At 45.9% G+C, this 25,701-nt stretch overlaps 2 protein-coding genes and 3 non-coding genes across 5 annotated transcripts; 2 read left to right on the top strand and 3 right to left on the bottom strand.

The window, feature by feature from the left end:
• The first annotated feature begins 45 nt into the window (after positions 1-45).
• Positions 46-119, top strand: Trnai-aau (transfer RNA isoleucine (anticodon AAU)). Its single transcript has one exon. It is a non-coding gene; the product is annotated as a tRNA-Ile (tRNA).
• Positions 120-10,125: 10,006 nt separating this feature from the next.
• Positions 10,126-10,199, bottom strand: Trnat-agu (transfer RNA threonine (anticodon AGU)). Its single transcript has one exon. It is a non-coding gene; the product is annotated as a tRNA-Thr (tRNA).
• A 6,247-nt stretch (positions 10,200-16,446) lies between these two features.
• On the bottom strand, positions 16,447-16,518 carry Trnah-gug (transfer RNA histidin (anticodon GUG)). Its single transcript has one exon. It is a non-coding gene; the product is annotated as a tRNA-His (tRNA).
• Positions 16,519-19,873: 3,355 nt separating this feature from the next.
• On the bottom strand, positions 19,874-21,126 carry LOC106144650 (histone H2A type 1-H). Its single transcript, XM_013363663.4, has one exon. It carries the CDS (start codon positions 21,101-21,103, stop codon positions 20,717-20,719), a length of 387 nt encoding a protein of 128 aa, XP_013219117.1. The 5' UTR covers positions 21,104-21,126; the 3' UTR covers positions 19,874-20,716.
• Positions 21,127-21,225: 99 nt separating this feature from the next.
• H2bc12 (H2B clustered histone 12) lies at positions 21,226-22,092 on the top strand. Its single transcript, XM_013363667.4, has one exon. It carries the CDS (start codon positions 21,401-21,403, stop codon positions 21,779-21,781), a length of 381 nt encoding a protein of 126 aa, XP_013219121.1. The 5' UTR covers positions 21,226-21,400; the 3' UTR covers positions 21,782-22,092.
• The last annotated feature ends 3,609 nt before the right edge of the window (positions 22,093-25,701 follow it).

Here is a 25,701-nt window from a genome sequence, read left to right as displayed (position 1 = left end):
TAGAGATCGTTCAAAACATGAAAGAAAGCGCGGCCTCGCACGGCCGGCCGGTTAGCTCAGTTGGTTAGAGCGTGGTGCTAATAACGCCAAGGTCGCGGGTTCGATCCCCGTACGGGCCAGCTCCCCTCCTTTTAACTTTTCCCAAGTGTAACCGGCTCCTAGACGGAGAGCAGCTGCCGCCCTCGCGTCTCCCGACCGTACCCGCTACTCCTGGGCGCCGCTGCGCACGTTCTTAGCAGTTAGAAAGGAAACCCCCAGGAGGAGTTCGCCCCCAGAGCAAGCCGAGCGGTGGGACGGTGCGACCGGGAAGCAGGAGGAACGTGGAAGTTTCCCGCATTGTTTTGGGAAGTACCCGCGGCGATGCCTGCGGAGAAAACGCCGGCCACTCCGGCCGCGGTGCCCAGGCGCCCGCAATCTCCCGCGCGCGGCGGCACCGGGCGCGCCCAGGGATCCACCTGCTTTCCGTGCTGACTGGACCCGGAGGTGGGCGCGCCGGGGCGGAGCGCGGGCTCTTCCGTGCGCTCAATGGTCCTCCGCGTCCTCGCCAGTCCTCCCGCGTCCTCTCCGGTCCTCACCTGCCCTCCGCGTCCTCGCCGGTCCTCACCTGTCCTCCGCGTCCTCTCCGGCTCCGCGTCCTCGCCGGTCCTCACCTGTCCTCCGCGTCCTCTCCGGTCCTCACCTGTCCTCCGTGTCCTCGCCGGTCCTCCCACGTCCTCTCCGGTCCTCACCTGTCCTCCACGTCCTCGCTGGTCCTCACCTGTCCTCCGCGTCCTCTCCGGTCCTCACCTGTCCTCCGCGTCCTCTCCGGTCCTCACCTGTCCTCCGCGTCCTCGCCGGTCCTCACCTGTCCTCCGCGTCCTCTCCGGTCCTCACCTGCCCTCCGCGTCCTCGCCGGTCCTCACCTGTCTCCCACGTCCTCTCCGGTCCTCACCTGTCCTCCGTGTCCTCGCCGGCCCTCCCGCGTCCTCTCCGGTCCTCACCTGTCCTCCGCGTACTCGCTGGTCCTCACCTGCCCTCCGCGTCCTCGCTGGTCCTCCTCGCCCTCTCTGGTCCTCCCCTGTCCCCGCTGCTCCTCACCCATCCTCACCCGTCCCCGCTGCTCCTCCCGCGTACCCCGAGTCCTCCGCGTCCTCCCGCGCTGTGGTCATCCTCCCCTCGGAGGCCAGTCCTGGGTCTCCGCGCCCGCCGGGCGACTCCCTCCGGTCCCGCTTCTCTGCACACTTGGCCTCTCGGCCTGGGGTGGTCCCTCCTTTTGAAGGGGAGCAGTGGAAAAGGCGTGGACACGGATTCCCGTGGGTAAGTAGCGAGGTGACGGACGGCCCCAGAACCGGCCCGGGCGTGGCGGGTGCCGGCTGGTTGCAGGGTTAAAGCACAAGGAAGGCTGTCGCTGACCTTGGAGGGGAAGGAGCTGCCAGGGGGTGCCGACGTCTAGGAGTGGACCCGCCCAGGACGGACCCAGCGGAGGGGAGCGGAGAGCCCGCCTCCTGGGGCGCGTCTGCTCCGCACTCCACACCTGGGTGCCCCCAGCTGAGCGCGCAATGCGGAGCCCTGCAGGCAGTGGGTGCTGCTCGGAGCCCCACCTCTGTGCGTGGTCACCGCAGCCGCAGTGAAAGGAGCAAGCAAGACCCTCAACCCCGCGCTGCGCACTGCGTGTCCTGCGCCGGGTGTCTCCTTCTCCTCGGGGCAGTGCACGAGGAATAGACCTTAAGACCAAGGAAGCACGACCGTCAACGACGGAGATAGCGAGCCAACCAGCCCCGGAGCGGGAGCGAGCCTTTAAGGATGATTTGAAGACCATTGGAAATTAAGGAAATACACATTTTTTCCCCTTGGATAAGAAAATGCATTCAAATGATGAGGAACTAAACAGGTACACAGCGAAGAGTTTCCTTTATCCCTCACCCCCCCCCCCCGTCTGCCCACTTGTCAGCACTACTCCAGTGTATCACTGTCATTCAGAGTTCATAGTATCCTCCTTGATTTTCTTCGTGCATATAGATGGATGTAAATATGAATATGCATTTTATTTTTCCTTTCTAGTTTCCTATCTTCTGTCCTACTTCATATATGCTGCAACATACACATGTAACGTCTTCCTTTTTTCATCTTGGAGATCTCTAATTTAACAACACCATTCAATCCTTCAAACAGGACATTAAATAGAATAGCCATACAGAAAGAGAACTTATTTTCAATTGAATTGGTTCAGCCAGCTAAGAGTTGAGTCTTGACCTTTTAAATTCCTCCCACAGCTGGGGCAGGATATATATATATGCAAGATTGGAGGGAAGGAGACAAAATAGCCCCTTTTATTTTGTTTTAATTGAATAAGGCCCTTTCTGTGTGAAACTATGTGGCATTTTAGAGACCTGAAGTAGGGGCTCCAGAACACTTTGTTGATCAAAGGAAACTACATAGTCGTCTGGCAAAAGATAATTTAAAAAGATAAAACCATTACTCTCACAGATGTAAAATGAACACATGATAAAAAAAATACTGAAGAATGAATTTAATCAACAAGATGTGAGAATTGTACACCAGAAGCTGCAAAACATTGCTGAGAGAAGTTAATGGAGACCTATGAAAAAAGGAAAGACTTCTGTACTAGTGAGGGCTCTCCAGAGAAATAGAACCAATAGGGTGTGTGTGTGTGTGTGTGTGTGTGTGTGTGTGTGTGTGTGTGTGTGCAGAGAGAGTTGTTAGGAAGTGGCTCACATGGCTCACTGTGCAGTCTGAGTTGGAGGTCGGCAGGGCTGAACAGCAGGCTGGAGTCTAGGGAAGAGCTGATATTGCAAGCCAGAGTCTGAAAGTATTTTGTTACAGAATTTTCCCTTCTTCAAGGGATATTAATCTTTACTCTCTTGTGGACTGCAGCTGATAAAGCCCACTCACACTTAGGGAGGACAGTTCTACTTGAAGTGCATAAGAGAGAAAAGACACTAATTCCATCCAAAAAAAAAAAAAAAGATGTTTCTTCACAGAAACATCTAGAATAGCTAAGTACTGTGGTTTAGTCAAGCTGATACATAAAATTAATAATCACCATATGTTAAGGTCTGTAGACAAGTCAAAATAACACGTGGTATTTTGCCAGAGAAATGTTAGAGTTCGTAAACAAGTCTGGATGGTGCCTGGCAAAATGCCAGAGGGAGTGGTTTGAGAAGTAACAAAAGCCAGCCATTAAGTGTGGAGATTCCTTATTGGTTGACTGATGTATCTAGTTTATGCTAATTAGATAAGCTGTGCAAAATGTATAAATAGCTCTGTTGTCCTACAATAAACGGCTGCTGCATCAACGTACACAAGTTATTCATGTCCCCCCCCCCCTTATTATGCTGCAGCCGGACTGCGGCAACCATATCCCATGTTCATGGGTTACAAGAGTTAATATTGTGATGAGGTAGTTCCACCCAATTCTGTCTACATATTGAATGCAATCCCAGTGATATTTTTGGAGAAATGAAAAATCTGATTTTAGTTGATATGAAAGTGCAAGGCACTCCAAATGAAGAGGAAACCAAAGTTGGAGGATTCCTATTTCCTGATTTCAGAAGTTATTACAAAACTGTCATAATAAGTGCACTGTAGGACTGGGGTTGTGGCTCAGTGATAGAGTGCTCACCTAGCACATGTGTGAGGCCCTGGGTTCGATCCTCAGCACCACATAAAAATAAAGATATTGTGTCCATCTACAATTAAAAAAAATAAGATATTAAAAAAATAGTGCACTGTGGTTTTGGCCTAAGGATAAGCATATACATTGACAGAGTTGCACTGAAAGTCCAGAAATACGCCCATTCCCTCATGGCCAGCTGAAGTTTAGTAAGGGCTAAAAAGACCATTCAATAGAAAAAGAACAACTCTTCAACAAATGGCGCTAGAACAACTGAATATCCACATGTGAAAGAGTGAAGTGGATTTCCACTTTATACAAAGTCTAACTCAGAATGGGTTAGAAACCTGAAGGTAAGAGTTAACATAAGACTGTAAGAAGAAAATGGATGAGTTTTCATTACCTTAAACTTGGCAAAGGCTTCTTAGGTCACAAATAATACATGCAACAAAATAAAAATATATACATTGGATTTCACTGAAGTTAATAAGTTTTGTGCATGAGAAGACACTATCAAAATGAAAAGACAACCTAAAGAATGAGAAAATATTTTAAAATAAGGTGTTTGGAAAGGATTTTGTGTCCAGAATATATATAGAACCCTTAGAATGCAATGAAGAAAAACAAACCTATTAAAAATTGAGCAAAGAATTATACCCCATTTGATTCAAATGTATGAATTGTCAAGATCATTGTACTGTCATGTGTAGCTAATTAAAAAAATTGAGCAAAGGACTTGAATAGATAGTTCTTGAAAGAAAATATCAAAATGACTAACAAGTACATGAAAAGATGCTCAACATTATTGTTAGGGAAATAAGAACAAAACCCACAATAGGATGTGATTTCCTACCCACTAAGCTCAAAGAAGACACCCAAGGGTCAAGCACTGGTGAGGATGTGGAGAAATTGGAGCCCTTGTAGACGCTAATGATTTGAAACATGCTGCAGGCACCCAGCAAAAGCTTGGTGCCTCCTGAGACAGTTAAGTGTACAGTTACCTGATGATTCCACAGTCGCATCCCTAGGATATACCCAAAGAATTAAAAGCAGGTGTTCAAACAAATTCTATCAATGTTTATACCAGCACTATTTACAAGAGCCCAGGGGTGGAGCCAACTCCAGTGCCCATCACCTGGTGAGTGGATAAATACGTGGAATATCCGCTTGGTGGAACCTGGCTTGAAACAAAAAATAAGGAGATGCTGACAACCACTACAACCTAGAACCTCAAATGTATAAGGGAAGGAAGTCAGTCGCAAAGATCAAACAGTGTATGGCTCCATTTAGCAAAGTGTCCAGGAGAGGTCAATGCAGAACTAGCTCAGTGGTTACTCAAAGCTGGCGGTACACCTCCAAGGACCACTGCTGAGTGAGTGGTCTCTGTTCGGTGGTGAGGAAAGGTTTTAGAACTAGACAGGAGTGATGGCTGCACAACATTGTAGACATAATGCCACCAGATTGTTCATTTTCAAATGGTTGATTTTTTTGTTGTTTGAATTTTGCCTCAATAAAAAATGAAGGCTGATTAAAGATCTTATTTTATTTATTCAATGCTATAACTAGTGTGGAGGGAAAGTCAAAAGGTACCAATTCATATGGAGCAAAGGAATTGAGCTGGAAATGCAGGCATGACTGTCCACAGGACAAGGCAGAAGTTTCATGTCTATTGTGTTTGTCAGCTTTCTGTTACTGCAACCTGAGATAACCAACTTAAAAAGGAGAGGTATTCTGGGGTCATGGCTTTGGTGTCTGTTGCTTCTGAGCCTTTGACAGAGGCAGGACACCATGGCAGTAGAGTGTGGGGCTAAAAGCCAGTCCTCTCCTTGCAGTTAGGGGCAGAGAGACTGGAGACCAGGGCCCTACAACCCCTGTCAAGGGCAGCCCCTAGTTACCTGGAACCTCCCACCAGACCTACCACTTAAGCTCCCACCACCTTGCAGGAGCACATGGTCTGGGAACCAACCCTTCCACATATGGGCTTTTGGAGAATTTACCCAAATAATGGTGCCTATCTATTTACAAAGAGTTATAAAATTGCTCAAAGGCAACAATAGGTTAAAATGTGATGAGTTAGAAAGATGTTCTTACAGACTGGGCCTGCCAGGAAGTTTCTTTCCATAGTCACTTACAGGCTGGGCAGTAGACTAGCTTCCCAAGATGGCTCTGTAAGTCTCCATGAGGCCAGCTTCAGTCTATTAAACACGTCAGGTCATATCGGATCAGATGAGCATCCTTTTCAAAAATGACATTAAAGGCAAAGCTTTGGCTCCAATTAGGTTCTATAGAAAAGGAGGACAGGGTCTTATCGATCTACATAATTACTTATGATACTCAACACCATTATCTACCATAATTACTTATGATACTTAATACCTATTTGGGAGGGGTCAGGAAGGATAACAGACATTCACGAATGTTTCAGTTTACAAAAGAATAGTCTACTAAACTGTTCTAAGTAGATGGCTCCTGATAACTTAGGAGGAAATAAAAGGAATTCTTTCTATGTCCAGAAAGCAGACCACTAAAACACCACACAGTCCTGATTCTTTGTTTTTCTTTTTAGTCCTGAGGATAGCACCCAGGGCCCTGGGCATGCTTGGCAAGTGCTCTACTGCTGAGATACACAGGGCCCTGGATCATGCCGTCCTGTCCAGTTGATTCTTGTTCTGCTACTTCTTGAGTTAGCTACTGAAGGGTCAAAGAAAGTGATTTTCTTCATTTATGTGGGGCAGAGTGCCCATCTCCCCAGGCTTCCCACAGTCTTTCCTTGCAGCCTCAGTGAGTCTAAGTTCTGCTCTAACCTTGGAGTAGAGATAAATGGTTTTAGGATTAAACCCAGCCTCCAGGGGCTGGGGTTGTGGCTCAGTGGTAGAGCGCTGGCCTAGCATGCATGAGGCACTGGGTTTGATCCTCAGCACCATATAAATGTAAAATAAAGATATTGTGTCCACCCAAAACTAGAAAATAAATATTAAAAAAAAACTTAAAAAAAACAGCCTCTAATTTTTGCAAAGTAGGCTATTTCCAAGATCATGGGCCCAATTAACGTTAGATCTGTGAAAATGTGCTCCTGGAATGTGCTCAGGGGCTCTCAGGTGTGTGGGAGACCTACATGAGCTGCACTTCTTGGCTGCTCAAGGGGTTAAGAGAAATTACCACCCTCTTGAGTGCAAAGGCCTATGTCTCGGCTTGGCACCAGAATCACGAGGCACTCACAGCTTTGTAGGTTCAAACAGCAATTCTTTATTCCAGCTCTCACACCGCCTCCACACAGGTCCAGGGGCAAACACGTTCTGCCGTCTCCCGCACAATTCACCTACCCCACGAGGCTCTCTCCAAATCCCATTTTAATCTCACGAGAACTCAAGGGGAACAAGCAACAGGAACACCCTAATCCCAGCAATAATCTTCAATCTCCAACTTCCCTAAATCCCATTATCTTAAACTGGCAATGCCTTAAACTCAAGGAGCCGGTTACTTCCTCAAACCTGATCAGCTCTAAACCTGGATCCGCCTTGGTCCTTGAGCAAGGTCACCTTATTAAAGCATGCATGCAATGTCCCATCGAATGTCCTCTAAGCAGCATGGGGTACGCTTGGCAAGGAAATTTCGATGCGTCATTCCTACTTGGTAATGGCCCTCAGCACTTGAGTTTGCAGCATAAAATGAATGAGACATAGTTCTCATTTGCCGTTACTTTCTTTCGCGCACCTTCATGTGTGTGTAGCTCTGTCAATGCTAAGTCAAAGAAGCATGCTCTGCTTCTTCAGTCGACAGGAAGTGCCTTTCTGTTGGCAGGGCTGTTTGTTTCCCCAGCACAGTCTCAGGAGCCCCTGCGAATCTTGAAGTTCTGTACATGCTGACTGAGTAGAACCCTGTGGTCCTGAAGTTGGGGAGGCCATGTCAGCAGGAGTCGTGCCCAAAGGCACCTGCATAGGCTGTCCCATGAAGCTTGGAGCTGGTCCTTTTTCTGAGTTCTCAGTTCTGTAGCTAGTTGCAGGGGCTTTTGGGAAGCATCAAAATAAAACAAAATAACTACATGCAGGCAAAAAAGATTTAAAATGGTTGTAGTTGATTTATTGTTTGTAACTTTTTCAAAAGTGAAAGATCTGATGAGATTTCATAACAAGAATAATGACACAAATAAGGAATTTTGGTTGTTCTGTGGCATTTTGCAAAACAAGATTATAAAACCAATCCAAGATAAGTTTTAGATGTAATGGTCATAAATATGACCATCAACCACATTTTCTTTTTTTTTTTTAATTGAAAAAAAATTTTTTTTCCATCAACCACATTTTCAAAGAAGACAGCATTTAATAAAATATTCAATCTATAAAAGTAGACAAACATAATCTTTACAGAGGAAAAAAAAACTTGAGATGTAAGATAATAATCCTGAGACATAATAAACCACTAACATGTAAACCTGATTGGAAAATACATCTGCAGGGCTGGGGATGTGGCTCAAGCGGCAGCGGGCTCGTCTGGCATGCGAGCGGACCAGGTTCGAACCTCAGCACCACATACCAACAAAGATGTTGTATCCGCCGAAAACTAAAAAATAAATATTAAAAATTCTCTCTCTCTCTCTCCTCTCTCTTTAAAAAAAAAAAAAAAAGAAAATACATCTGCAATATTGAGAGAAGGATTTGATAAGTCTGCAGTAGGTCCTACTCATTTGTATATTAATGGAACTCCATAGGCAACTCAGGTAAGTTCCCAGTGGTAGACCTCTGGACTAGTTAACAAGGGAAAAAGTGACTAAAATGATGACTGATTCGACCTGATTACTGTTGCTTCTCTCTGGCCAAAGGACACTATGCGGCTGTGGCCAGGGCCCACACCCAGGGCCTTAACCTTCATCATTCCACAGAGGTCCCTCCAACTTCCACAGTAGGATTAAGTTTCCACCCCTTAGCTCCCACAGTGGGAATTAAATATCAAGCTGGCTGGGTGGAGGTACTCAAACCATAGTACTGAGAGTTTGCATGGCTAGGCCCTTAGTGTTTTCAACAGCAGCAAGATAATTCCTTTAAATATGGGTCTTCTGACCAGCAGATCCAGGGGCCCAGTAGAAGATAAAGCCAGAGAAGAAGGCTCTTGAGATGAATGATTTGTTTGAAGAATGTTCTGCCTGTTTCAGAGTGTACAAAAAAAAAAAAAGATTGAAAGTTATTAATTAAAAAATAATTTTCACCATCCGACTACTAAGCCAATGGCTAGTAAAAATTGGGTTGTTCTATTTTCAAATGTTTCCCTCTTTCTTGAAGCCTTCTTGTTTGTTTGATTTATTGAGTTGTCTCAATATGATCTTTTAAACAACATTTCATGCCACACTTCTGCAAAAAAAATTCACAGAATCTCTTGATGTCTTACAAAGCCTTAAACAATGGTGGCGTGATTATTCTGCTGCAACTTCTTCCCTGAAGTGACTTCTCTGGGCTTTTCTAAGTACAGGAGAAGAGAAGGCCAGGATTCCACTTTCCCGCCTCAGCAGAGCTGTGCGCAGGCTGCGCGCCTTAATCGTGGGCAGACTTGGAGGAACTGGCAGATTTCAACTACCAGCCGGAGTTTGCACTTGATATTTCAGTCAGAGACTGTTTGGGGCCACTTAACCGGAGTGTACCTACTCTGGGTAGCTGTAGGATAGGAATAACCCTTCCACCATCAAGCCTTTTCCCTTCACCGAACTTGGTTTTTAAGGCGATCACATAAAGCCATGGGACAGTTACCTGGGGCCCTCATTTTGCTCAGTTCCCTGGGAAGTAGACTAGGGAGCACTGAGTTAAGTTCAGGGGAGGGGTGACCAGCCTTTCAGGCCTAGGGTGGAGGACTCCCCCTGAAGAGGGCCGGGGTGCTGCCTTCGACCTCTCTGCATGGAACCCAGAGCCAAATGAGCAGGCCTGAGTCCCAAAGGACAGGCTCCTAGTTTATGGACGACAGTGCCATTGAAGTTTCAAGAGAATGACTCAATTTGTGACTTATTTTCTCAAAACACGGCTGAGCTACATTTTTATCCCCATTCTCAGGAGGATCCTGGGATGCATAAATGTAGCAATTTGCAGGGTCCTTCAAGACCAGCAGGGCCGAGTCTAAATTTTAGCAGGGCTGTTTTCCTTGGTCTCAAAAAATGAATCTGATTCCAAATCAAATACCATGCCTTATCAATGCTTTGCCTCCTATTGACGAGCAAAATCCATCATTTAGCTGAAGATTTACAGGCTGAGACTGAAAATGAATTTCCAGGACAGTTTGAAATGGTTGTCTCTACCACCCGCTGCAAGGTGATTTTTTCACAACCCTTCTGTGTCAGTCTCAACAATCAAGAGCAAACCTTTTGCTTTTCACTAGCTTTAGAAATCTTAGTCATTTTCTCCTTTATCCCAAATTACCCATCATCATGCAAATTGGAACAATTCAATACAGATCTTAGCCACAGTTCCTCAAGGCGTTCTTGACACACTCAGTGACCACCCACTGTGGAAAACACAAAAACCTAGCCACCTAGGCCCCGCTGGGATTCGAACCCAGGATCTCCTGTTTACTAGACAGGCGCTTTGACCAGCTAAGCCACAGGGCCCCTCTTGGGCCTCTGCTCACTTATATCATATATATAACTTTTATATGAAATATAGCAATTTGCCAACTTATTTGTTTTGTGACAGAGAAAATTCACCAATATGTCCAAATTCGTGTCAAAACAAAAAACTCCGTTATTTAAGAAATATTTTCTTCAATACAGGGTTTAAAATTGATTAAAAAAAGTGGATTCTCTATTTCATGGTGACTATCGCCCCCTCGAGGACGCACTGGAAATTGCAGCGTATTTCAGATTCATTTCTCCTTTGACTCCTTTCGAACGGAAAGTAGAGTTAAGGCTGGATTTCAGACTTTTCTGGGCCCTGGAGATGGAACCGTGAAGAAAGCGTCAACAGATTAGCACGACACAATCTGCATCCAGAGGGATATTGAAAAGCAGGTGAAAAAAATCGCCACCCTCGCCCCAACCAACCTGGAAGCCTCATGGCAGACAAGGGGTCGCGGGGCAGGGAACCCCACCCACCTTGCCCGCACCGCACCGAGCGCACCGAGCGCACCGAGCGCACCGAGCGCACCGAGCGCACCGAGCGCACCGAGCGCGGCAGGTGCAGGGGCAGCAGGAGGGAGAGGAGGCCTCCTGTCTCCTGGACCCGGGCTGCTCCTGAGCTGGCGGGGACCCCGGGCAGGGTCACCGGGCGCGGATGGAGGTTTCTGCTGGCCTGGCCTCGCTCTGTTTATGCCGCTGAAGCCACTGGTGTCTCAGTCGAATGCCATTTTGTTCTCAGAAGCCACGAGAAACTCTCGGGCCTCGCAGAAGAAGGGTGATGCGGACCACACCCAGGCTCTGAGGGCCGGTGGCCCTTGCTGCTGACTTTAAAAGGGCCAGAGACTCTTTGCCAAGGCTCTGGAGAGCAGCCCCAGGAGGAGTGTGAGGGGACTGGTCAGGACAGCACTGGGTCACAAGCAGGAAGAGGGCTGGGGGTGGGGGGAGGGGGAGGGGTAGAAGAGAAGAGAATGAATGGGGGAGAAAAGAATGAATGTGCTTGCCTGCAGACTTCCGGCAGCTCAGATATCCTAAACTTCATTGGTCAGCTCTGACCAAGACAGAAAGAGGTCCTGTGGTCGTTGTAATTTCAGTTATAATTTCCTTGAGATCAAGGCATATTTATTCAGCTCCTGTTAGCACTAGGAACCACAATATGAGGTCCATGCACACAGGGGTTTTAACTGTTTAACTTGACCCATACCTGGAGGGGCATCTGACTCAAAATAAACTTCTTCTTTTTTTTTTTTTTCCATGGGTAGATAATTATAGATGAGTCTAGAGGTACTTGAAGGAGGCCAAGTCAAGAATGCAATTGAAATAATGAGACCAATATTGTGAATATAAAAAAAAAAAACTTGAATGCAGACAAATATCACGTAACTGAAACCAAAAATATACTAAAGTACAAAGCATTAAATCAATCACTCAATCTATGTATCTACATACATTGCTCACAATTCTAACAGATTCCCAGTATCTTAAAGAACAAAAGAATTTTAGCATTTTCAATCACTTTTTTTTTAAAAAAGATGATAATGGAGTTGCTTAGATGTATTACGAAAGTAATTAATATGCATCATGTTTTTGTAGAGATAAAGAAATCATGCAACAGAATTAATAGTGTAATATAGGCCAAACTGAGTGTAACCATCCCTTGAAATACAAAGGAATTGGTTCTAGGACCCCAAGGACACCCAGACCTGGGATGCTGAAGGCCCTGATGCAAAAGGGCCTAGTCCTGCACCTGACCTCAGTCCAGGCTCCCATAGGTCCTATATCACCTCCACATAACTAATGGCACCCAACACCGTGTGAATCTGGGCAGATATTTGTTGTACTTTGTTCTTTAGGGATAATGACAACCCTCAGCAAATTGGTGAGACTTTGAGCAACTTAGTGATACCCTGTTTCAAAATAAAAATGACTGGAGGGGCTGGGGTTGTGGCTCAGCAGTAGAATGCTGACCTAGCATGTGTGAGGCCCTGGGTTCCATCCTCAGCACCACATAAAAATAAAGAGATAACATATAAAAAAATGACTGGAGTTGTGATTAATTGCCCTTGGGTTCAATACCTGGCACCCCCCCCCCCCAAATTAATTACAGTTGGATTATAGGCTCATTTGTGCAAAACAAATCATTCAGACATTTTAGCTGGAAGCAGTGGAAGACAGCTGCTAAAAGGGGCCTTTCTCTTCTCACTGAGGTCACTTTCACTAGTCAACTCTGACTGGAGTTTGCTATTGCATATGACCATGGAAATCTCTCCTCCCCGATGGGGGAGAAGTACAGCAGAGATCATCATATGGCAATGACATGCCTTTGGAGGATCTTGAGGTTGTTTTGTATTTTTGCGCTGGGGAGGAAGCCCAGGGCTTTGTGCGTGGCAGGCAGGTGCTCTACCATGGAGCTACAACCCTGTGCTGAGGATGAACCTTGAATAGGGTCACTCTGGATCCATCTCATTGTGGGCCTGAGCTTCTACTTCTGGCCTAGCTCATCCCATGGCCAGGAGCTATACATTTCTCAGCTCTCCTAGCTGAGGGTTTTGTGAAGTTTTGTAAGTGCTTTATAAACCTCGCTAAGGCCTAAGGTCTGTGGAAGAGCTCTTTGCTTCTCCTGCTGGAAAGTCTTCCAAGACAGGAGCCAACATTTCACGTAAAGCAGGTGAGGAGTAACTGCACACTGGAGGGAAAAGAGCCCTCCCACACCTGCCTGGAGGGCTCCGGCTTTGTTTCTGCTACTATTAGAAGAAAGGCTTGTTTTTCTGATTCCTCAACTGAGGGAAAATGCCATTCTTTCTAGGATTCCCCTTTATGCATGACTTCTGTGACTTCCCCAAATATATGGCCTACTGAAGCCAACATTTTGGCATCATCAATCTTATTAAAAAGCCTCGTTCAAATCTTCAAATAAACCTTAATCCCAAGAACAGATAAAATCCTGCCTGTTGTGGTTGGAATTTAGCTTCTTAGTATACAGAACAAAACAAAAGAGGATGCCCTCTATTTAAATAGGCAGTGAGTCTCCTAACAGTGTTCAAAGTATCAATGCTGTACAAAGTCCTTCCTTCAGCTAAGCAGCAATGCTATTCAACAAAACCAAAAATGACTTGTTTCACCACATTTTTGTTTGCTTGTTTATCCCCCCCTCACCATATTTTTGGTTTGGAGCTCACTGAGCTATTGCACATAATATCCTTAGGTCTTTACAAAATCATAGGAGGTGGTGGTTTAAAAATCAACTTAAGATTTTGAGTACCACAGGCAGAATTAGGGCATTTATTATTCTGCAGATGTAATTAATTGGTAATGTGTGTCAGATGTTCCCAGATCAACATTAGTACATTCATAAAGATAAACTCTTTATTTTGCAATTCCTCTGATCAGTTTATACCAGATTTATAGTGGTAATCAATCAAAGCTACAAAACATTATTGTAAATGGGGTCATCTGATACATCTCACATAAACAGTCCTTGCACCAAAAAGATAGTGCATCATGATCAAGTAGGGTTCATCCCAGGAATTCAAAATTGGTTCAACATACAGAAATCAATAAATATAATCCATCACATCAATAGACACAAAGATAAAAATCATATGATCATCTCAATAGATGCTGAGAGAGCATTTGATAAAATACAGGACCCCTTCATGTTCAAAACACTTGAAAAACTAGGGATATCAGGAACATACCTCAACATTGTAAAGGCTATCTATGCTAAGCCCCAGGCCAACATTATTGTAAATAGAGAAAAATTGAAGGCATTCCCTCTTAAAACTGGAACAAGACAGGGATGCCCTCTTTCACCACTTCTATTTAACCTATTTCTTCAAACTCTAGCCAGAGCAATCAGACAGATGAAAGAAATTAAAGGGATACAGATAGGAAAAGGAGAACTCAAATTATCACTATTTGCAGATGTTATGATTCCATACCTAGAAGACCCCAAAAAATTCCACCAGAAATCTCCTAGAACTAATAAATGAATTCAGCAAAGTAGCTGGATATAAAATCAACACCCATAAATCAAAGGCATTTCTGTACATCAGTGACAAATCCTCTGAAAGAGAAACTAGGAAAACCATCCCATTTACAATAGCCTCAAAAAAATAAAATACTTGGGAATAAATTTAATGAAAGAGGTGAAAGACCTCTACAATGAAAACTACAACATGCTAAAGAAAGAAATCAAAGAAGACCTTAGAAGATGGAAAGATTTCCCTTGTTCTTGGATAGGCAGAATTAATATTGTCAAAATGACCATACTACCAAAAGCACTATACGGATTTAATGCAATCCCAATCAAAATACCAATGACATTCCTCATAGAAACAGAAAAAGCAGTCATGAAATTCATCTGGAAAAATAAGAGACCCAGAATAGCTAAAGCAATCCTTAGCAGGAAGAGTGAAGCAGGTGGCATTACTATTCCAGACCTAAAACTATAGAGCAATAGTAACAAAAACAGATGGTATTGGCACCAAAACAGACTTGTAGGCCAATGATACAGAACAGAGGACCCAGAGACAAACCCATGTAACTTCAGTTATCTCATATTAGACAAAGGTGCCAAAAATGTACATTGGAGAAAAGATGGCCTCTTCAACAAATGGTGCTGGGAAAACTGGAAATCCACAGGTAACAAAATGAAATTCAACCCCTATCTCTCACCATGCACAAAACTCAACTCAAAATGGACCAAGTTCCTAGGAATTTAACCAGAGACTTTGTGCCTAGTGGAAGAAAAAGTAGGCCCACATCTCCATTATGTCAGATTAGGCCCCAACTTTCCTAATAAAACTCCTGTAGCGCAAGAATTAAATCAAGAACCAATAAATGGGATGGATTCAAACTAAAGAGCTTCTTCTCAGCAAAAGAAACAATTAGTGAGGTGAGTAGAGAACATACAGAATAGGAGCAAATCTTGACCACATGCACATCAGATACAGCACTAATCTCTAGGATATATAAAGCACCCAAAAACCTTAACACCAAAAAACCAAACAACCCAGTCAATAATGGACCAAGGAACTGAACAGACAGTTCTCAGAAGAGGATATAGAATCAATCAATAAACATATGAAAAAATGTTCAACGGCTCTAGCAATTAGAGAAATGCAAATCATAACTACTCTAAGATTTCATCTCACTCCAGTCAGAATGGCAGCCATTATGCATACAGACAACAGTAAGTGTTGGAGAGGATGTGGGGAAAAGGCCACTCATACACTGCTGGTGGGACTGCAAATTGGAGCAGCCAATATGGAAAGCAGTATGGAGATTCCTTGGAAAATTGGGAATGGAACCACCATTTGACCCAGCTATCCCTCTCCTCAGTCTATACCCAAAGGACTTAAGAACAGCATACTACAGTAGGGACACAGCCACACCCATGTTTGTAGCAGCACAGTTCACAACAGCTAAACTGTGGAGCAACCTAGATGCCCTTCGGTGGATGAATGGAGAGGGAACCTGTGCCATATACACACCATGGAACGTTACTCGGCTCGAGGAGACTGAAATCACGGCATTTGCAGATAAATGGATGGGGTTGGGGAATGCCATGCTAAGTGAAGTCAGCCAATCCCCCAACCAGAGGCCGATGTCTTCCTTGATATGAGGATTCCACGCGTAATGGGACTGAGGGGAGCCTGGGAGGAACGGGACTGCAGACGGGGCAGGGGAGGGAAACGCGGTGGAATGAACATCCGAGAAGGCGGGAATGGTGGGAGATGCTTTGCGTCCAGGGACTTGGGATGAGCTGCGTTCTGCCCTCGTGCACACAGATGGGACGAGTTACAGCGACGGTCCTCCAGGTGTCACAGGGCGCCACCGAGCAAACTCTCCTTCCAGCAGTCACCGAGCACAGGTCTTTCTACCCCTGCCCACCTGGCACTAGGGGTTGTCTCTTGCGCTGGACAGAGGACGAGCCATCTCCACCGGAGGCCGCCTCTGGGCCGGTCAGTGTGACCCCGGTTCCGCCCGCGGCTCGGAGAGAGGAAAAGGGCAGCCGCGGCAAACCGGCCTTTCTCCTCCTCCCTGCCGGTGAGAGAGCCTTTTACTCCTCAATTTCTGGTTACCGCGGTTTCTTTTGCAACACGCCCAGTTGGGCCTGGGTCGGGCGAAAAAGGACGGCCTCGCACACTGCGGGGCGGGGATCACCGGGGCCACTGTGCCCACGAGCTCCTTTTCGGAGGTGCGCGGAGGAAAACAGCGACCCCTGGTGACCTTCACCTACTGCCGTGACTCGGATTCGAACCGAGGTTGCTGCGGCCACAACGCAGAGTACTAACCACTATACGATCACGGCGCGCCACGGGGCCGCCCGCCACGCCGCCTGCGCTCTGCGCCCTTCACAGGGACCGGCGTCTTCTCCGCCCCAGGGCGGCGCCAGGAGGTGCGGTCCGCGGCAGTCCCCGCCCGCCTCCCGCCGCCTCTCCGCCCTCCCGCGGCTCACAGCTCGGCTCGCAGCCAGCGGACCGGGACGCTCCGGTTTCCCAGCCGAGTGCCCCGCGCTGGCTCCGCCGGCCGCACCTGCCTCCCCGCCGCGCGGGTCCAGTTGGGGGCCTTGCAGCGGGTCCCCGGTGGCCGCGCCCGCGGCTCTGCCCGCAGCGGGGGGCGGTGCGCGCTCGGGGGCGCGGGCCTGGCAGCTGCCCGTGGTGCAGAGCGCCTCCGCTGCGCGCTGCGGGTTCCTGCCCCCGCGTCGGCCACCGGGGAAGCTTGACCTTGCTCCCCTCGCCCAGGTCACGCATTAGCCCCCGCCCTTTTAATCTTTCCCTCGTGCTCCGAGGTGGTTTGCGGGGTTAATGCCCTCCCCGTCCTCCAGCGGGCTCCGAGGGGACCGCTCTTTACTCAGCAGGCCCGCCCAGGGCTGTAAAGGTCGAAGGTCACTGTCGCCCCTGCCGAGCGGGTGGGCGGACCCACGGAGGCGCCCCCAGTGCTTCCAGCTGGCAGCCCCCGTAGGGCGCCGGCCAGAGGCTCACAATCGGCAGCTTAACTTCCTGCGATTTTGTCTATCTCCTTTCCTTGTGTAACGCGACCGTCCTTACCGCCAGGCCGGCCGGATGGACTACCCGCTCCCCAACAGTTACCATTTTAGATAAGGAAAGATCTGGTGGCATTCTTAGTCTCAAAGAAATCTTCAAACCTCAAAGAAATGAAATGCTGCCGGTAAGCAGGGGGGATACAGGCTTCCCCTGGTCCCAGGCCGATTGGAATTGGACTTCTTTCCTTTGCAGAAGGGCTCTCTCCATCCCCTTTATGGAGCCACAGCAGGCCTGGGCACGTGGCCTCTCCAGCATGTGCCAGGCCCTGGGTCCAGTTCCCAGCCCCTTCAGCTAGTGTAAGGCTGGGAGGTAAGCTGCTGTGGTGGGCTGGGGAGGCGAGGCCAGAAGCTTCTGTGGGTGGAGTCGCAGCTGCGGGTGGGTTTCCTGCTGGGGTTGATCTGTGTGGGCTCCTTTGTGGAAATAGGACCCAGGGTGTCACAGGCCCTTTCTAGTGCTAACTTTTGAAGGCCTGAGGATTTTGTCTATCATTACAAGATTCTGAGGAAGGATGAGAGGTTGCAGGCACATCCTACCAGCTCCACATCGCCAGTGCCCACACTCTTCCACGTTGGAATTCTCTCCCACTCCAGGGCATAGTTTGGCAATTCTTTCCTCTGTCTCCTCTTCACATCTATAGATGTCTGTATGGGAAAACTATTTTATCTCTGTAGGATCTTTCCTACTGGCATTCCAAGTTGTTCTTTTATCAGGAATAATTCTGCCTCCTTTCAGCTACCGATGAAGCCAGAATTAGACAGGCAGTCGGTATAGATAGGTAATTCGAGTGGGTCAGATCAAGGAGGCCAAATTGAGTTAGAGACTGCTCCCCCCCTCCCCTCCCCCCCTCAGGGATTGAAAGGCCTTCAGAGCCCTTCCTCCACCATATCCAGATAACTTGCCCCTGCTTCCCTCTGTTGTCCCAGGAGTTGCCCTTCCCTACAGGGAGCTATCCGCCCTTCCCCCTCACCCACCTGTTTTCCCTTTTGGCCTTTCCACACCCAAAGAGCATTTCCTAGGCCTAGTCAGGGGCCTAGTCGAATACAGAGGAAGGAGAGATGGGGGAAGGGAGCAGAACGAAGGAAACCCAGGACACATAAAAAGAACAGAATACCTTGCTTTTTGGGATACCAGGCTACCAGCTATGGCCCCCTTCTCCCTTCTGGGAGAAGTCTGTGTTTCCCCTTTTAAAATAAACCCTGCTTTATAATGCTTACCTTGGTGTGCTCGCTAATGATCAAACTTCAACATGTGAGGGAGCAGAGCTTGTCACCGACTACCAGAGGTATCACCAGCACTATGGTCAACCAGCTTTCAGCCATATTCTCCCAGTGTCATGGAGCTCCCTCTTGTTTCATCTCACTCCTTCATTTAATCTCCTTCCACTTGCATTCCCCAAGCCTCCCCTGGAGCTGGTCTTGTTCCACTAATTGAAATGGTGTCTCCAGTACTTGTTGACGGGTTCTCATCTTGTCAGCTTTGGTACCGGGGATCCCCAGACCTATTATCATTATTTGGCACAGGTTCTCACTAAATCGCTAGTACCTTACCAAGTTGCCCAGGCTGGCCTGGAATGTTCCTGTCTCTGCTTTGGGAGCAACTAGGATTTACAGTCCTGGGCTATTGCAAGTGGGCCCGGCTTCTGGATAGCAGTAGATAGAGCAGCTGGATCCCTGTCTTGGAAACTGACGTGGTCTGAATGTGTCCCTGGAATCCAGATGTTGAAAATTAATCGCCAATATTGATACCGCTGGCTGTTGGTGATGATTTCTGCTCCCTCAGACACTGAAGTATAATATTAGGAAAGCACGCTGGGGCCAGCATATAAAGCAGGGTTTATTTAAAAAGGGGTAACAGACTTCTCCTGGGAGGCAGAAGGGGCCATAGCTGGTGTCCGGGTACCCCATGAACTGAGGGTGTTTTGCCTTTTTATGTGTTCCAGGCTTCCTTTGTTCTGCTCTCTTTACTTTCTCCTTCCTGTGTTTGTGACTAGGCCCAGGAAATGCTTGGTGGGATGGCGAAAAGCTGGGAAACAGGTGGGCTGAAGGGGAAAGAGCAGGATGGAGCAATTAGCTCCCTGTAGGGAGGGGCAATTCCTGGGACAGGTGACCTTAGCAACAGGTTGGAGCAGGGGCAGGTTCTTAATAAGGGTGGAGGAAGAACTCTGAAGGAATTAACATCTCAGTCCCTCAAGGGGCAGTCTCTAATTTCTTGGAGTCAGTCAACTGGCCTCCTTGATCGACCTGACTGGATTTACCTATCTCTGCTAACTTCCTAATTCTGGCTTCAATATGTTAGTATTAAGAGGTGGGCCTTTAGGAAGTGAGAGCCACTATGGAATAATTACGTCTAGTTTTATAGTTTCATGTGAAGTGAAAGCAAGCCATATCAAGTTGGGGTAGGAACAGGGGGAGAGGACCCAAAATACAGGGCTGTGCAGAGCATGTAAATGTGGATGAGCAGTCAAGCAACAGCAGTCTGAGGCTTAAAATTTTGATGACACAAAATAGAAAAAGTATGGAATCCAAGCTACTTAAGAGACTCCATAAAAATAGTATTTATCATGTGGTTCACAAGCTGAAAGATTTACTAGGGCAGTTTACAATTAAATATACAGCCAGATTTATCTGCTATTCCCATCTTTACTTGCAGAAGTCTGTTGAATAAAATGACAATTACAAGAAAAAAAAATATGGTAATGGAGTGACATCTGGGGCTCTATGTAAAAACCTGCTGAGATTCCCACCCAAAAAACATCATTGTTTCAAGGCCCTTGCATTCAGTTCCCTCTTCCTGAAATACTCAAGTCCCAATAAGCCTCCTGCCTTTGTGTCAATGTAAGAATCTCAAGTAACACCTTCAAGGTCATTTTGGTAACCTTATCTAGAATGGTAGTCCCTGTAGCTTTGTAGCTGGTTATAATTGATGTGCATCACCTGGCATAGTACACCTTGACAAGCTTATTATCCTCACCCAGAAGAAATTCCTAGGGAGGCAGACTTTCCAGGTTGCTTTATCCTTAGCTACTGGGCAACAAGTAAACACCTGTTGCAAACAAATGGGATCAATGGGTCAACAGGGTTCTTAGGAAATTTGCTTTATTAGCACATCAACTCCTCGTTTCCAGAATCATAGCGACTAATGAAATGTCAATTCCATCCTCTGCAAAGTTACTCCTTGTCACTTAAGCAGGTGACCCCCATTTACAAGACCGCCTTGCTCAGTTTACTTTTAAAGTCCTGGAGTTTAATATTGCCACTCCTGTTTCAACCAGTTGTACATTTGACTATCCCCACTTACTGCTACTGGACTACTACATCCCTGTGCTTCTCAACTCAACGTAAGAAAATTGCCTCCCACAAATGTTATGCAACAAGAGCGCAAACTGTGCCAACAGCTTCTTCAAGGACAGTTTAGGGTGGCTCTGAAAAGAGCCTTTGTTTTGCGGTATTCCAACCTCGCTCCTTATTTGGCCTTGTGGTGGCTCTCGGTCTTCTTGGGCAGCAGCACGGCCTGGATGTTAGGCAGGACACCGCCCTGCGCAATGGTGACTTTGCCCAGCAGCTTGTTGAGCTCCTCGTCGTTGCGGATGGCCAGCTGCAGGTGGCGCGGGATGATGCGCGTCTTCTTGTTGTCGCGGGCCGCGTTGCCAGCCAGCTCCAGGATCTCGGCCGTCAGGTACTCCAGCACCGCCGCCAGGTAGACGGGCGCGCCGGCCCCGACCCGCTCGGCATAGTTGCCCTTGCGCAGAAGGCGGTGGACTCTGCCAACAGGGAACTGCAGGCCGGCTCGGGAAGAGCGCGTCTTAGCCTTGGCGCGGGCTTTACCGCCTTGCTTACCGCGTCCAGACATATCTCGCCAAACTAGCAGCAAAAGGTCCTAAGACCAAACGCCAAAGCGGCACCTTTTATAACCACTATTGGGCGCGAAAAAGTAGACTTGTCATTGGTTGAAATTGTAACTTCGTTCCAACCAATAGAAAAGCGACTTTGGAATTTACGCATTCTGATTGGGCAAAATAACTTCTGACGTTCATCAGAACAACCACCAATGAGAAACAGGCTTTAACTCCACCTTATTTGCGTATGAGGTTCTATATAAAGCCGCACCGTGCCTCTAGCTTCGCTTTGCAGCTTCTGCTCTTCCACGATGCCTGAGCCAGCGAAGTCCGCTCCTGCCCCGAAGAAGGGCTCCAAGAAGGCGGTGACCAAGGCGCAGAAGAAGGACGGCAAGAAGCGCAAGCGCAGCCGCAAGGAGAGCTACTCGGTGTACGTGTACAAGGTGCTTAAGCAGGTGCACCCCGACACCGGCATCTCGTCCAAGGCCATGGGCATCATGAACTCGTTCGTCAACGACATCTTTGAGCGTATTGCAGGCGAGGCCTCGCGCCTGGCGCACTACAACAAGCGCTCGACCATCACGTCCCGGGAGATCCAGACGGCGGTGCGCCTGCTGCTCCCCGGGGAGCTGGCCAAGCACGCGGTGTCCGAGGGCACCAAGGCTGTCACCAAGTACACCAGCGCCAAGTAAATGCCATGTAAGCGTCTAACCCCAAAGGCTCTTTTAAGAGCCACCTACGTTTTCAATATCAGAACTGCAAATGCGTCTTCTGATCTTTGTGAGGCTGAGTCTTAAAAGTTAAGTTTTCCATTACATGATAGTTAGGAATGGTGTTTTTCTCCTGTCTAGTGGTAACTCGGGACTAGGGTTTTGCAGGGGAGCTTCACAATCATGTTTTTTTTTTTTTTTTTCGTGACTTTACAAAACGGCGGTGGTTACGGCGGTGGTTACGTTACCTGGACTAGGGATTTTGCTTACCAATTAATAAATTTCTTAACCAATTTCGGATCGTCATTAGTCCACGTGGGTCGGGAAGACAGGAGAGCTGCTGTCTACAGGGGCTTGGGAACGACTTCCCTTGTGAATAGAGGCAGGGAACACCAGGGTCACAAAAGGTCTGGCGACCACGTTAGAACAAATAACATTCACTGCTTGAATCGATAACTTCATTTGAAAAACATGCGGAGGTTTAGAACTTTGACGGGAAATTCTGGATTTCAGAGTAGCTCCTGGCAGGGCAAGAGAGGAAGTTCAGGGGGTGATGAGCCAGGCCGGGGTCTGAGCAGTTTTAGTGAACAGCCCAGGGCCAAAGGAAAGGAGGCTGTGACCTGGCCAGGTGTGCAGTTAGAAGCGGGGAGGGTTTTCCCTATTAGTCGGGTACACTGAGTGAACATAATGTAATGAGTTGTCTGCTCTTTTGGAAGTGTGTTAGGGATTAACAGATAAATTCACTGTTTATCCAGGTCTTATTCTATCAGTGATTTATGGGTTATATTTAATCTTGATTTTTAAAAAGATATTTATTTTTTAGTTACAGGTGGGCAACACAATCTTTAGTGCTGAGGATTGAACCCAGTACCTCACTCGTGCTAGGTGAGCCCTTTACCTCTGAGCCATAACCCCAGCCCTCAAATAATTTCAACACTGTTTTTATCAACATTCCAAGCACTGTTCTGTATATGTGCCTGTGATGTATTATCATCTGATGTGGAGGTTATTACATTTTCAAATGTGGAAAGTCACCTACAAAGACTTGGAGGAAATGTCTTTTTTGAAGAGCAAGGGCATAAGCAACGGAAGGGCAGAGTGCCTCATGAGTGAGGAGAGGTGTGAGTGTAATTTGAACTTTCCACAGACTGGTTTCCCTGCCAGGACATCTTTGGATAGCAAGAGCTGTTTGACCCCTAGGCCGATGGGAGAAAACTACCAGGGTAATGGCACTGTCTGGTTAGATTTCAAGGGGAAGAATGGGATACTAAAGGAAATGCTTGCATTACATTACCTTACTTTCTTCAATGAGTATTGCAGGCCCTAGCTATGTAGGATTTTGGTAGTTTGACTAAAATACATCAATGGTGGTGATGAATCCACCTACAAGGTATATTTTGCTATTTTTTAGATTTTTGGTTTTGGCCTGGAACTATAACTATAACTGGTGTGCTGCTGTCATTCATAACAGGCTTATAACCATTTTTGCAAAAGCTGTATATTGGCTTTACAAAGTTTACTTTCAGACTTTTTTGCTCCTGTTCCAGAATTCTGAAAGTGCATTTTATTTTAATAGAAATAGAAAACATGAATGGAAGTTTAGCCATAACTTTCACCAGTACCTCTTTTCTCATTATTTTCACCTGGATCTCCTTTTGTTTCTCTGGCTAGTTCAGAATAAAACAGCTACAAAGAATCACAAAGTTAAGGTCAATGTTCTGTCACAATTAACAAAGCTGTTGCACAGGGCTTAAATAATTTGCTCAAATTACGAGAGGTAGAACAAGGATCTGCTATGCCCTCGTTTCCCTCTATTGTACCACTCATGTACGTCAGTCTTTTCCTCTTTGGACAAGTATTAATAACTTGATTTCATTTAGAACAAAAATAAGACTGCTTGTATCTTTATAATCTCTTAAATTATCAAAATGTTAAGTGTGCTTACTATCTCCTAAAATTATTTTGTCATGAGTAAGTAGTTAATGCTTTAGAACAGTTGTGATTGCGCCATAGCAATTCAGTCTGGAAATTGTTATAGTGTCCAGAATTACATCAACAGTTACAGCTCCAGGTTCTGCCAGACTGGGAAACCAGGAGAAGCTTGCAATGGAGATATATATGGAGGTTTATTTAACTCTGGTTCATAACTTGGCAATCACATATTTAGTCTATAGACCAAGAAAATGGCATGGCTTTATTCACTGAATAGCAGGCAAAACCTTAGGCATATTTACTGAGTACTTAAGACAGGACAAATTCCACAGCTCTGTGCCCATGAGTAGTGTAATATGTCACCATGCTTTATTTATCACCTTAGGTCTGAGTAGAACTGGAAGACTTCATTTTCAGGAATAATTAGTGGAGGAAAAAGAAATTCGATCTTCATTTTATTGTTCCAGTTTCTCTCCTGAACTAGGACTTTTTTTTTTAAGTCTCTGAACTATTCATATATTTGTGTCTGAAAGTTTAAAGGCAATTTGTTGCTCTAATAGGCACTGTTATAGAAATGTAATGTAATACACACAATTTTTATTTTTCTAGTACCCATATTTTTAAATAAGTAAAAAAAAAATAAAATTTTAATGTTCTGTTTGACCCAGCATGTCGTTTCAGCATATACAGAATTTATTAAATGGATCTTTCTTGCACTCATTGCATTGCTTTGTATTTTTATTTCAAGATTTCAAAATATGGTGTGAATTTTACACTTTTACAGTACATCAATTATAAAATGTTCATGGAATTCTTGGTCTGTATTTGGTTGTTTTAAGTTGAATTATTCAGATTTATGAATCTAAGTTCTCAAGTATAAATATTATCCAAAACCAAACCAGCACCCATTTAAATGAAATATAAACATTGATTTTTTTTTTTTTTGTCAAGTACCACTCTTCATGGCTAGTGCTATAGATAGACTTAACTTTCAAACCCATGGGGCCCTCCTCACTGGATAAACGGATCTTCTGAAATCAGGACACTGGAGAGCTTGGACCGTGAGAGCTGTGGGGTAGGGGATTCTGACTGCGCTGATGGAAAAACTACTTTCTTAGGCTCACAACCTGAAAAGTATAAAATCACCCATTCCAACTGGGATAGTGATTGACAGGTGTCTCCAGGTTATCCATTATAGGACTAGGCCCAAGACTGTTCATGTTGGCTTTTCTATATACTGAGCATGGTTAATAAATGATATGGTTATAAATGATGATAAATCACAAGAATATTACATATAATAACCCATGTGAAGCATTTGACACACATTTAAACATATCCTGAGCATTCTCAATTTCACTTATTTTCATTTGCCTCAACACTTAAATGTTATCTAAAGTTGTCGAATATACGTGAAAAGCGAAAATACTCTGTTCTTTCCTCTGCCTGCTGCACAGGTCTTGAGCAGCGTGTGCAATGACTGGGTATTTGTAGTTTTTCTCCTTTCTGTGCCCTGTGAGTGGACGCCATAGGCCAACTTTTAGAAACAGAATAGGTGGACTAATAAAAGTCAGACTTCTAAGCTCCCTTAGGCTGTACTGCCAAAGTATCTTCCCGCAAAGGTAGACTGTTTTTGAAGGATTCCAAAACGGTGATTACTAATCCATTATAATTGGATTTTATTTCTTGTAAAGAGAAGTTTTTAGACAGTTGACCAACTGGCCAAGCAGTGCAATATTGACTATTTTCCTTTCAGATTTGAAGAATCATTTTACAGTGTATTGAATATTTCAATTAAAATTATGAAATTTCTGCTTAATTGATTAATCTATGTGTAGTGCTGGAGTAATTATGATTATTTTACCATTGAAGACTATCCTAGTGTTTGACAGTGTAATTCCCACTTACACAATTATTCAAAATGATTTTATACTATTGTCACCATTTATACTTTTTGAAATTACAAATAG

This window comes from Ictidomys tridecemlineatus, chromosome 8 (genome assembly GCF_052094955.1).
Source record: "Ictidomys tridecemlineatus isolate mIctTri1 chromosome 8, mIctTri1.hap1, whole genome shotgun sequence".
Taxonomy (NCBI): Eukaryota; Metazoa; Chordata; class Mammalia; order Rodentia; family Sciuridae; genus Ictidomys; species Ictidomys tridecemlineatus.
Note: the sequence above shows the minus strand (reverse complement) of the source record. Positions and strands in the feature narration are given on the sequence as shown.